At 40.6% G+C, this 12,365-nt stretch overlaps 1 protein-coding gene across 1 annotated transcript in view; it reads left to right on the top strand.

The window, feature by feature from the left end:
• Nucleotides 1-10,949, top strand: part of LOC145417831 (insulin-like growth factor 1 receptor) — a 331,769-nt gene extending 320,820 nt beyond the window's left edge. Inside the window, exons 7-9 of the mRNA XM_080286452.1 lie at nucleotides 1,534-1,661; nucleotides 7,420-7,493; nucleotides 10,937-10,949. Of these exons, the coding sequence (XP_080142578.1) occupies nucleotides 1,534-1,661; nucleotides 7,420-7,493; nucleotides 10,937-10,949 (215 nt within the window). The remainder of the gene's footprint in view (nucleotides 1-1,533; nucleotides 1,662-7,419; nucleotides 7,494-10,936) is intronic.
• The last annotated feature ends 1,416 nt before the right edge of the window (nucleotides 10,950-12,365 follow it).

Raw genomic sequence — 12,365 nt, 5'->3', positions numbered from 1 at the left:
AAGCTTATAAGAAAAGCTTGGGTAAATCATCTAGAAGAACACAATATGATAACAGAAAGATAGTTTGGTTTCAGAAAAGGAAAATCATGTGTTACTGATATGTTGAGCTACTACGACAAAGTAACAAACACAATACAGGAAAGAGAAGGATAGGTGGACAGTATCTATTTAGATTTTAAGAAAGCATTTGACACAGTACCACACCAAAGACTTTTATGGAAAGTGTACCATCAAGGAGGAACTCGAGGCAAACTGTTTTGTTGGATGCAAGATTTTCTCATAAAAAGGGAAATGAGAACAGTACTAAGGGGAAACTACTCATCATGGAAAGAAGTGACTAGTGGAGTACCACAGGGTTCAGTGCTGGCACCAATCATGTTTTTAGTGTATATAAATGATATAGACAGTAACACTGGAAATGAAAGCTATCTAAATATGTTTGCGGATGATGCAAAAATACGAAGAAGAATTACTAACACAGACTCTTGTAAAGAGCTACAAGAAGAATTAAATAAATTTCATGAATGGAGTAATACATGTTAAATGGAATTCAGTGTGGACAAGTGTCATGTAATCAAGTTTGGTAAAAGTGGAAAAAGACCTGATTGGGATTATACGTTAGGAAATAAAACCCTACACACATCAGAAAGAGAGAAGGACCTAGGTGTGATTATCAATAACAGACTATCTCCGGCTGACCACATCAGTGAGAAGGTATGGAACATATAAACACTGCTTGCAAATATGAGAATAGCATTCACATACATAAATGAAGACATGCTAAGAAGGATAATAACATCATTCATCAGGCCAACCCTGGAATATGCATCAGTAGTCTGGAGTCCTCATCTCAAAAAACACAGACAAGATTGAAAAAGTTCAAAGGGCCGCTACAAGATGGATACCAAGCTTAAGGGATCTAAGCTACGAAGAAAGACTAAATAAACTGAATCTACCAACACTACAGGAGAGAAGGAAAAGAGGTGACATGATAATGCTATATAAATGCATATCAGGGAAGGAGAAAATAGACATAAATGATTACTTAACATATGGGGAAGCATCAGCAAGAGGACACTGCAAAAAACTGCATACGAAGAGAGGTGATAAAGACGTAAGGAAATTCAGCTTCCCAAACAGAGCAATTGATCATTGGAATGCGTTACCGAATGAAATAGTGTGTGCCAAAACAATTCACAAATTTAAGGATATGTACGATAAATATGGTTTAAGACACGGGACAGTACGAGCTTGACTCATTCCTGTAAAGATACAATTAGGTAAGAACATATACACACAGACACAGACACACACACACACACACACACACACACACACACACACACACACACACACACACACACACACACACACACACACACACACACACACACACACACAGAGAGAGAGAGAGAGAGAGAGAGAGAGAGAGAGAGAGAGAGAGAGAGAGAGGGGGGGGGTTATGTAGGTGGAGAGGGTGTTTGATGTATTTAATGACATGTCTCCTGTCCCCGGTTCTCCGTCACTACTCAGGCTGCCATCATCAGTGCATCGGAGGCTGCTACATTCCCGCCAACCACTCTGCCTGCGTAGCCTGCCGAAACTACCAGCATGGTCCACACTGTGTGGCAGACTGTGACAAAGCCAACGGTACTGTGCCGGTGAGTCGCGCGCGACCACACACACACACACACACACACACACACACACACACACACACACACACACACACACACACACACACACACACACACACACACACACACACACACACACACACACTCTCTCTCTCTCTCTCTCTCTCTCACCCCAATGCCTTTGCTTTCGTGGACTTAGAATCCTCACAACACCTCTTCCGTTTTTGTTTTGTTTTTCGCATTGCTGCTAATTATTATCTTTTCATTTAATTATTGATGTACAGAATAAGAGAATAGACAAACACACAAGAGAATCTCAAACTATGCAAAAAATTAACTCGTAAGGAAGAGGTGGTACAGAGCTAACCCGACAAAAATGGAAATTTCTTGAGGTTATGTGTAAGATTGCTTGTTGACAAATTAACCTTCATGTGTGTACGTCGCAACGAAACCAAAGTGAATAATAAGATGAAAAATACATCTTGATGCAATTTTTCTTATAAATATTAACCGGCGGGGGACTTACTTTTTTAGAAATTGGGTATTTCCGGCACAATGATGACGTCTTTTTAAGGGCAGTTTATTTCTTGGCGTACCAACCGACATGTGTTCCCTACGTGACAGGAAGTGGGTTGGCGGAGGGTTAGTGCCCCTCCCCGGAAAACAACTAACTAAAAATATGAACAAGAAGCCTTAGACCAGGACTGACCAAAAGATGACAACTAAGGACTTAACAAAGGACATGATACGGATGGCGACGTGGAATGTAAGGGGTGCAAATGATGAGGTGAAGGAGAGAAAGATTATCCAGGTGCTTGAGGGTGCGAAAGTGGACGTATGTGGATTAACTGAAACTAAAAGGAGAGGTGAGAGTGTGAGAGAATGGGAATGTAGTGGTACCATGTTTTTAGGGTATCTCTACATCGCGTGGCATCGAGTGTAGTGGTACACTCTGCATCTAGTGTAGTAGTACCCTGTTTATAGGGCATCTCTACATCGAGTGGCAAGCCAAATGATTTCCTGTAAACCAGGAAATCATTTACAGTGCTGGGTGGTAACCTTATAACCAACCGACACATGTTCCCTACGTGTCAGCAAGTGAGTTGGTGGAGGGTTAGTGCCCGTCCCCGGAAGAGAACTATCTAAAAATATGAACAAGAATCCTCGGACTAGGACTGACCTAAAAATGACAACTAAGGACTGAACAAAGGACATGATACGGATGGCGACGTGGAATGTAAGGGGTGCAAATTATGAGATGAAAGAGAGAGAAACTGTCCAAGTGTTTGAGGGTGCGAAAGTGGATGTATGTGGATTAACTGAAACTAAATGCAGAGGTGGGAGTGTGAGAGAATGGGAGTATGGATGGGGTATATGTGAGGGAGTAGGTGAGAATAAGAGGGCAAAAGAAGAAGTGTGTATTGTTGTGAGTAACAGATGGAAGGAGAATATAAGAGAGTATGGATCAGTTGGCTCAAGGATTGTGTGGGTAAGACTGAAAGTTGGACTAGAAATGTGGGCGATTGTGTGCTTGCATGCACCAATTCAAGATCGTGCAAGCAGAGAGAGAGAAGAGTTCTGGACAAATGTGGAAGTGTGCATGGAAAACTTGGAAAGAAATGAGAGAGTGTTTTTGATTGGTGATATGAATGCTAAAGTTGGAAATGTGAAGGTGGATGGAGTAGTTGGTGAGTGGGGTGTGCCTGCTGAGATAGATGAGAAGGGCAGTGCTTTAGTGGACACATGTAACAGGAGGGGGTTGGTGATAGCCAATACCCTCTTCAGGAATAAAATGATCTACAGGTATACAGGGCGAGTGATGAGAAGGGTGGATAGTGAACTGAATGAAAGGAAGGCAGTGACTGATTATGTGTGTGTGTGGATGAAAGGATGCGAAGATGTGTAATGGATGCAAGAGTATATAGAGGTTGGGGGAGTGGACTTTCTGGTGGTCAGAATCGAGGTCCAAGGAAAATGGAGAAATAGAAGAAGGGAAGGTCGGGAGGAAGGTATAGATGCAAGGAAAGTAGAAAGGTTACAAGAGGATGAGAAAAAGGCAGATTATAAGAGAGAAATGGAGGAACGATTGGGTAAATATGAATTGGAGCAGATAGAGGACATGGAAGGTGTGTGCAAGATATTCATAGAAGAAATATGTACAGCATGTGAGGTGGTGTGTGGGGTGAAGAGAAGACGAAAGGGCGTGCAAGGAACAGCAAGGTGGAATGAAGAGGTGAGACAGGCTGTGGCACAAAAGAAAAACAGCATATAAAGAATGGTTGAGAAATAGGGGTGTGGAAGAAGTTGAGAGATGGAAGAGAGAGTTATATGTAGAAAGCAAGAGAGAGGTATAAAGATTAGTAAGAGAGAGTAAGAAGAGAGTGGATCAGGAATTTGGAAGGAGTTTGAGGTTCAAGTAGAGGGAATGTAAGATAATGTTCTGGAAAGAGGAAAAGAGAGTCAGACAGGGTGGCAATGAAGTTAGTAGGGGAGTGAAAGATAAAAATGGTAGATTACTAGTTGAGAAGGGAGAAAAAGTGAGCAGATGGAGAGAACACTTTAATGATTTGTTGAATACAGAGATTGAAAGTAATGTGAGTATAAGTGGCTGGGGAATGGCTGTGAGGAGGGAGGTGAGAAGACAGGAAGAAATCAGTAGGATGGAAGTTGTGGAAGCAACGAAGAAAGTCAAAATGGGGAAAGCCCCAGGAATTAATGGAGTGTGTGGTGAAATGCTGAAGCCTGGGGGAGAAATAGTAGTAGAATGGATGTGAAAGATGTGCAGATTGGCCTGGGAGGAAGGTAGAGTCCCCAAGGATTGGAAGTCAGGTATAATTATTCCCTTGTACAAAGGGAAAGGGAAAAAAGAAGTGTTTGGTGATTATAGTGGCATTTGTCGTCTTAATGTAATAGGAAAAGTATACGGTAGGATACTTATTGACAAAGTTAGGGAAATAACTGAGGAAATAGTTGGAGAAGAACAGGGAGGATTTAGGAAGAGAAGAGGTTGTGTAGATCAGATATTCATTCTTAGATCTTTAGTGGAAAAGTTTTAGAGAAGGGAAAGATGTTGTATGTGGCCTTCATGGATTTGGAGAAAGCGTATGAAAGGGTGGATAGACAAGGATTGTGGAAAGTATTAAGAATATATGGAGTAGATGGGAAGTTGTTGACTGCTGTGAAGAGTATGTATGAGGGTGCTAAGGCTGCAGTGCGTGTGGATAGTGAACTGAGTGAGATTTTCTGTTTGAAGGTTGGGATGAAACAGGGATGTGTCATGTCTCCATGGTTGTTCAGTCTGTATATGGATGGGGTTATAAAAGAGATTCAAGGTAGGACAGTGGATGTTGGAGTGGCTCTAATGAGAAAGGGCAGTGTTTGGAAACTCCCTGTTTGCGGATGATACTGTGTTGTTAAGTGAAGACGAAGGGGAACTGTAAGGCTTGGTAGATGAGTTTGGGAGAATGTGTAAGAAGCGGAATCTAAAGGTGAATGTAGGGAAGAGAAAAGTTATGGTCTTCGAGGGAGGTGAAGTCAGTGAATGTGCAGTGAGGTTGGATGATGAGGAAATGGAAAATATGAGTACGTTTAAATACTTCGGTAGTGTGATGAGTAAGGATGGAAGTTTGGAGGGTGAAGTGCTTGAAAGGGTACAACAAGGAAGAAAGGTTGCTGGTTCCTTGAAGGCAGTGATGAGAAACAGGGAAGTGAGCATGGAAGTGAAAAAGTTATTACATGACAGTATTGTGAAACCAACTCTAACCTATGGAAGTGAAACTTGGACGTTGTTGGAGGGACACAAGTCAAGAGTGAGGGCAGTGGAAATGAGTTATTAGGGAGGAGCCTGTGGAGTCACATGGAGAGACAGACTGACTAATGGGGATGTGAAGGAGCGTTGTGGTTTGGATGTAGATGTGATAGGAAGCGTTAGGAGAAACACACTGAGGTGGTTTGGCCATGTAGAGAGGATGGAGGGTGAAATACTGACGAGGAGAGTGTATGTGAGTGAGTGAAGTGGAGAGGGAGAGAAGTAGGTGAAGGCCAAGGATGAGATGGAGGGATGGAGTGGAGAGGTGTATGAGAGAGGGGTGTGTGAATTGGGAGCAGGGCAGTGAAATGGCGATGGACAGGGCGACGATGGAGGCGATTTGTTTGTTGCCACCCCGTATACGGGATTCAGGCGTGTGGCAATAGATAGCAGGGCTCTCAGTTCTTGTTCGCGGAATTTCCTTGGAAAGCTGTAAAAATTTCTCTAAATTTGATCATATTTCCTCAGATAGTAAATCGAACGTATAAAAATACTGAGCAGGCCAAAACTCTTAAACAAAGACATAAGAACATCACATTTATTTGCAGACATAAAATAAAATACAATGACCACACATTCATAAGCTTTGCAGTTAATACATGCCATACAAAATACTGCAAATCGTCCGATTCGATAACTGCCATTACTCACAATCAAATAAAAAATTCCAAATGCATAATAACCAAACTTATAAATCTTAATTGTAAATAATTTTTAATGAATTGTCTTTTTTTTTCGCCAACGCGTGGTAGCGATATAACCCCCCTCCCCCAAAAAAAAAGAAACAAAAACAAAAAAAAACTCAAAGACATCATATAGCCTCCCCCTGACAGTTGATTGTTAGCTTTTTTTTTTTTTTTTTTTTTGTCCGACTCTGGGCAAAGGCTTGAGGGCCTATATCTCGGGAGCAGTAGCCTGTCCCAGGGGCCAGTAGTCCTCCTACACCTCCTCATGTCACCACTTCGGCGCTAACACCCACCGTCCATATTGAATACATGCTAGGGCTGTCTCATACAGGACTGGTGTATTGGTATTAGCGGGGGTATTTTTACGACATGTTGGTGGGTCTTTTGGTAGATCAGGAAAGTCTGTTTTTTATGAAATTCAAATCCTTAAACTGTTCCCTGCCCCAGCCGGGATTCGAACCTGGGTCCATCCGAACTGTAGGCCGCCTCTCTACCGATTCAGCCACCGCCTACTCTGCTTTTCTCGAAAAATCGTTAAAAATCCTCAGATATTTCAAGTAAATTCCATCAAATTTCTTCAGATTTTCTTTAAAATCCCCGTATCCTTAAAAATTTCTTCATATAACCTCAGGTTTCTCAATCTAAGGAAATTTCCTTAAAACTGAGAGCCCTGATAGATAGGTAGATAGATTTCTTTTCGAGATGGAGAGGATATAAATGAGCATCTTTAAGCCTAGCAGTTCAGTAGATACTTCCACAGCATAGTGTATAATATTATGGAAGTCGCGAAAGAAAAGGATGTCCTTGAACTGAAAGAATTGAGTCAGAATTGATATTCTCACATATCTATGGTACCGAACTAGTGAATGGAGATCACAGTCCTTCAATCCTGTGTGAATATTGCGGGTTAGGGAGCAAGACCTAGTTAGGTTTTCTCGTAACTTCCATATAGTGTATAGAATCTACTAAAACTAAACAATACATATGCCAAGAATATGAATGACAGTCAAGACTGCCATTGTTCTGTACGTCTTGAAATACAGGATAATATTCTTTGAAGTACTATATTCTTTGTCCAGATTCAGTAACTGGACACTGTCTTGTATTGTCACTCATTATGGTATTATAATTACTATTCTGGATATTAAGTTACTTAGACATGTCAGGGACATCGAAATATGTGGATCAGTCTAGAATATCATAAAAATGCTCTAATATAGAGAAGAAGTAATATAATTAAGACAAAAACACACTAATATATTATTTTGTGTTATTTTGATTCCCTCAGTATCTTGGCTATCGGTGTATCCCAGTGGAGGAATGTAATGGACAGGACTTGACTCTGCTCACACACCCAGTCAGGTGTGTTCATTGTCAAGGTGAGTTTGTTTCACCCCGGCATTGCACCTCAGTCATTTGTTTCACATCCCTGCCTCACCCTTTCCATTCTTGCCTCACCCCTCACTCTCTGCCTTACCCTTCACAGTCCCGCCCCATCCCTCACAACCCTGTCTTACCATTTAAACCCATACCTCACTCCTCACAGTCCTTCCTCACCCCTTACACTCCAGCCTCAACATTCACACTCCAGACTCACCTCTCCCACCGTTACCTCACCCCTCACATCCCCTGTCTACCCTTGGAGTAGTGTACAACAAGTAATGTTTTTTTTTTTTTTTTTTATGTGTTCGACTCTGGGCATAGACTTCTCAGCCTGTTCCCAAGGCCCAGTAGTCCTCTTACATATCGTACACCTCTACATGTCACCACTTTGGCGCTAACACCCACCGTCCTTATTGAATACATGCTAGGGCTGTCTCATACAGGGCTGGTGTATTGGTATTAGCGGGGGTATTTTTACGACATGTCGACGGATCTTCTGGTAGATCGGTAAACTCTGCCGTAATGAAATTCAAATCTTTAAACTGTTCCCTGGACCAGCGAGGATTTGAACCTGGGTCCGGTAGGAGCGCAAGCCACCTCTCTACCGATTGAGCCACCGCCGGGTATAATGTGTAATCTCCAGAGGACATAGTAATGCGTAAAGTTTGGTAATTTACATTGTTCTGTAGAAGTTAGGGATATGACCCGAAATATCACAACTTTTTCCTGTATGCATTTAGTACTGTAAATCAGGGGCAGGGCATATCGCGTTTAGAACTAGGAATGAAAATTGTAACTTGCAATTTTCTGTTATATGCAGTGAATTTAACATAAAGTAGATGATGTTTATTCCAATTTTCACTCAGTTGCTGTGGCTCACGGATCAGTCCTGGCTTCAACCCTGCTCCTCATTCTTTTTAATGATCTCTTTTCTGTCACTTTTATCGCCCAAACCCCATTCACTGATATGCAGCTGAATAAACTTCACAGTTCCTTCACCCCCATTTACAAAATTTGATATCTCTAACTACCAACTCAGAACAGCAATCTCTATAACTTAAGACTTATCGTTGAATGGGGAGAAAGTAACATTTTGTCACTGCTAGAAATGCAAATATATCCAGTTTACTAATAGACAGTTATTGCCTGATTCCTATATTACCTTCAATGTGTTACAAATATTCCTGTTTCTGTAAGTATTGAAATTCTTGATGTTTCGCCTAATAATAACCTCAATTGGACCTCTCACGTTGGATCACTTGCTAAAACCGCCTGAAAGAAACATGGATTATTGTACAGATTCTGCAACCTCGTCACTAATGAGCAGTTAGCTGTAGCTGAATTAGTCATGTGTGCTCTGAGATCGAATACTGGTCACCCTTGTGGAGTGGATGTGGAGAAGGTTGTACTAAATCAACTGGACAAAAATCAGAACAAAACTATGAGAATAATTAGTAACCCAGAAAATACATATGAACTATCTCCTCAACAAGTAAGACGGATTGTTGCCTCCCTTGCATGATTTTACAGATACTTTTATGGAAAATGCTCAGACGAAGTTGCATCCATTGTACTACGTCTACATGCATGTACTACCCCGTGCTACATGGGCACCAGGTAGTGCTCATGAGTTGACTGTGATACTGCCATATTGCAAAACTTCTACCTATCAGAATTCATTTACTCCCAAAACTGCTTCTCTTTGGAACTCACTTCCGAAGATTAGCTTCCCCCAAAACTTTGACCTGCAGCAGTTCAAGTTTTTTAAATGAACGGAGGAGACCTCTAACATGGTGCATAGATTTTTTGCATTTAATTTGTTTCTCCTTACTGTGTTCACCTTCTGTAACTTAAGCAATAAAGAACATCAGAAACGGCAACATAACACGAGAACCTACTGTGGAAATAAGATTTATTGGCAACAACAGAATTACGGACTTGAGAGAAAAAAAAAAATCATAATAAACGACATACAAGGAGGACTTACTGTGCAGATCAGTTGTGTAGGTAGCAATCGAACTGTCCGCTTCATTGCAAAATGAACATGAAAAACAGTAAATAAAAAGGAAAGATTTTTTTATACACTTGCTTATGTATAAAAGAAGTAACTAAAGGCTTTAAGTTTGCAAAATTATTCCTAGAAGAGAGAAGCGCCAAATTTAAGATCTATTCATTTAAAAATGCCTGGACACATTGTGTTAAAAGACTGGAGGTCATAGACATAAGGAAATACAGACAAATGAAGTTATTTTCAGAGTTGACCTATTGCATACATGAAGGACTAAAAGACTGGAGGTCATACGTAGGGGAAAATTCAGACAAAGGAGGAGAGTTCCAGAGTCGACCAGTAGCATATGTGAAGGACTGGGAGTAGCAGTTAACTTGCTTTGGAGAGTTGGACACAAAAGGGATGAGTGTGCGCCGTCGGACGGGCGTTATGCGCCTGTCTCAGTGAAGGGGAGACGTAAACAGACAGTTCCAAAGATCAGTGATCATTGACGTAGAGACAAAGAGATAAAGATACAACAATGCAACGAAGAGAAAGAGGCTGATGGGAATCGGTAAGAGAAAAAAAGTTAATGAGATGAAAACCATTTGACTCCACCCTGTTGGGAATAGCTTTATGTGGGGAGGCCTCCATCCACACACGAGTGTTGTAGTCTACACAGGGGCTAATAAAACAAGTGTATGCAGTAAACAGCTGCCCAGGAGTAAAGAAGACAAGGAGTCAGTTTATCTCACCATGTCTCTAGGAAGTGGATTTTGCAAGACATAATATGATCTTTTCATATGTCAAACTCAAAATGATAAATGAAATCCTAAGAGAAACCTATGAGAATGAAACACTAAGAATGTTGAGTGAAGAAAGAGGATTGAGCTGGATATTGTTGAATATCATAGGATACTCCAATGGAAGATATTGGCGTGTCGACAAATACAAGAACTGAGTTTCTGAGCGTTAAAAAAACCTTAGTTAATCTTTCCCAATCAGAGACAGGAGCCAAGACAGAAACTGATTGTGCTTTAGGCTTATCCAGTGTTTGTTGAAGCAATCGCTGTGTTGAATGTTGTGAGAAGTAGATGGAAAAATGAAAGTTGGGGTCATCAACATATGAGTTGACAGAATCAAATGTATGACTTAGAGCATTGATTCTCAAAGTGGAGTCCACGGACCAGCAGGAGTCCGTGACATTTAGGTAGGTGGTCCGCAAGAGACAGGCCCACCTCTCGCATTAATAATGATAAAAATACATTTAATATTGATATTGGTGTGTGTGTGTGTGTGTGTGTGTGTGTGAGAGAGAGAGAGAGAGAGAGAGAGAGAGAGGGAGAGTATGAATTTCTGTGGATCTCTGCTGCCTTTCCCTTGGTGGAGATACGTTGCATTTATTGATTTTGCTAATGTGTGTGTTCTTTTGCAGAGATAAGTTCTAAGCCTCATCTGTCCACCTCCCTACCAACCAACATAACTATCGTCACTGTGGTAGACATGAACAGTTCAGTACATGTGTATTTGATGAAAGATGCTGTTTTGTTCGTTCTGTTTTTGAACTGTACGTTTTCATTTGAATTGTTCATTTGAGTTTTGTTACTATTAAAGATGCCTCTTGGAGATAGAGTCAGAATTATTTATTGGCAAAAATATGAGGAAAACTGTTACTGATAACTCTAGGAGAAGGTTGATGACTGCTTATACCACCAGCTATAGAACGACCAGAGAGGAATCTAGAGATGAAGGCACAGGCAGATGGATAGAAGTTGTAAGAACGCAATTTTGAAATAAAAGTTTATGCCAGACTCGGTCCAAAACCTTTAAGATACCAAGTGCAATGGTAAAGCTTTTGCGTCTTGAAATGAGGATGACCAGGAGTCTGAAAGGAAAGTATAGTACGAAAGAATGCACTGGAGTACATGGGAAGTATAATAACAGGAGACTTCCAGGCCCATGGCGAGGTTATCTGTTGGAAAAAATATTAATTCTGCTGAGACTTAAACAAACATGTATGAGAAAAATATAAAGAAGAAGGCTTTCCCCCACCCACCACACCATCCGGTATACATGACAGGAGAAAGATTAAAAAAAAAAAAAACACACTTGTTAGAAAGAACAAGTTTTCACTGAAGAGGCCGAAGAGGAACGACTATGCACAGTGTAATTTCTGTTCTACAGATCTACAAAGATAAAGCGCGCACAATCGCTGGATGATCTCATTATTAAGCAAACGTCTCAGTCGTCAACATACACTTCAACCTGGAAAAAAAAAAAGATTCAGTTTGTTATAGTATATGGTCTCAAAATACTTTTCAAGCAGAATTTTAAACGTATCAATAGTTTCTGCACTAACTACTGTTGTTTGTAGCCTATTACATTGTTCCACTATGCGAACGATAAAGTAATTTTTCCCTATATATGTGCCGCCTCTCTTGCTTTTGAGTTTCATTCCATTATAGCCACATCATCATTCACTGTTTCGAATAGATTTTCAAATCTGTCATCGCTGAATTTAAGAAATCCAAATACTTGTCCCAGATATTCTCTGAGTCGTCGCTTTTCATTTATTGATTGATTTACTTTTTTAAGGTAGAGAAAACCTAGTAGTTCGTCGTAGAATTACATCCGGAGTTTTATAATCAAAGTTCCTTGCAATAAATCCGAGCATTTTGTTTGCCTTGTTACTGGCTGCTGTAGAGTTTTTGAGGTCGTTCCTAATAGCTTCTAAATCCTTCTAGTTCTTTACTATGGTCAGTGAAGTATAGAACATGCGGTATTTACATTTAATGTTTTTATCGCCATACTACATTATCTTAAAATTTATCTATGTACAATTTCATCTGTCATATTTCCATCCA

The sequence above is a fragment of the Coenobita brevimanus genome, chromosome 111, assembly GCF_032717465.1.
Source record: "Coenobita brevimanus isolate Jiangsu-jjx chromosome 111, ASM3271746v2, whole genome shotgun sequence".
Lineage (NCBI taxonomy): Eukaryota > Metazoa > Arthropoda > Malacostraca > Decapoda > Coenobitidae > Coenobita > Coenobita brevimanus.
The sequence above is the reverse complement of the archived record's forward strand: the minus strand, read 5'-3'. Positions and strand labels throughout refer to the sequence as shown.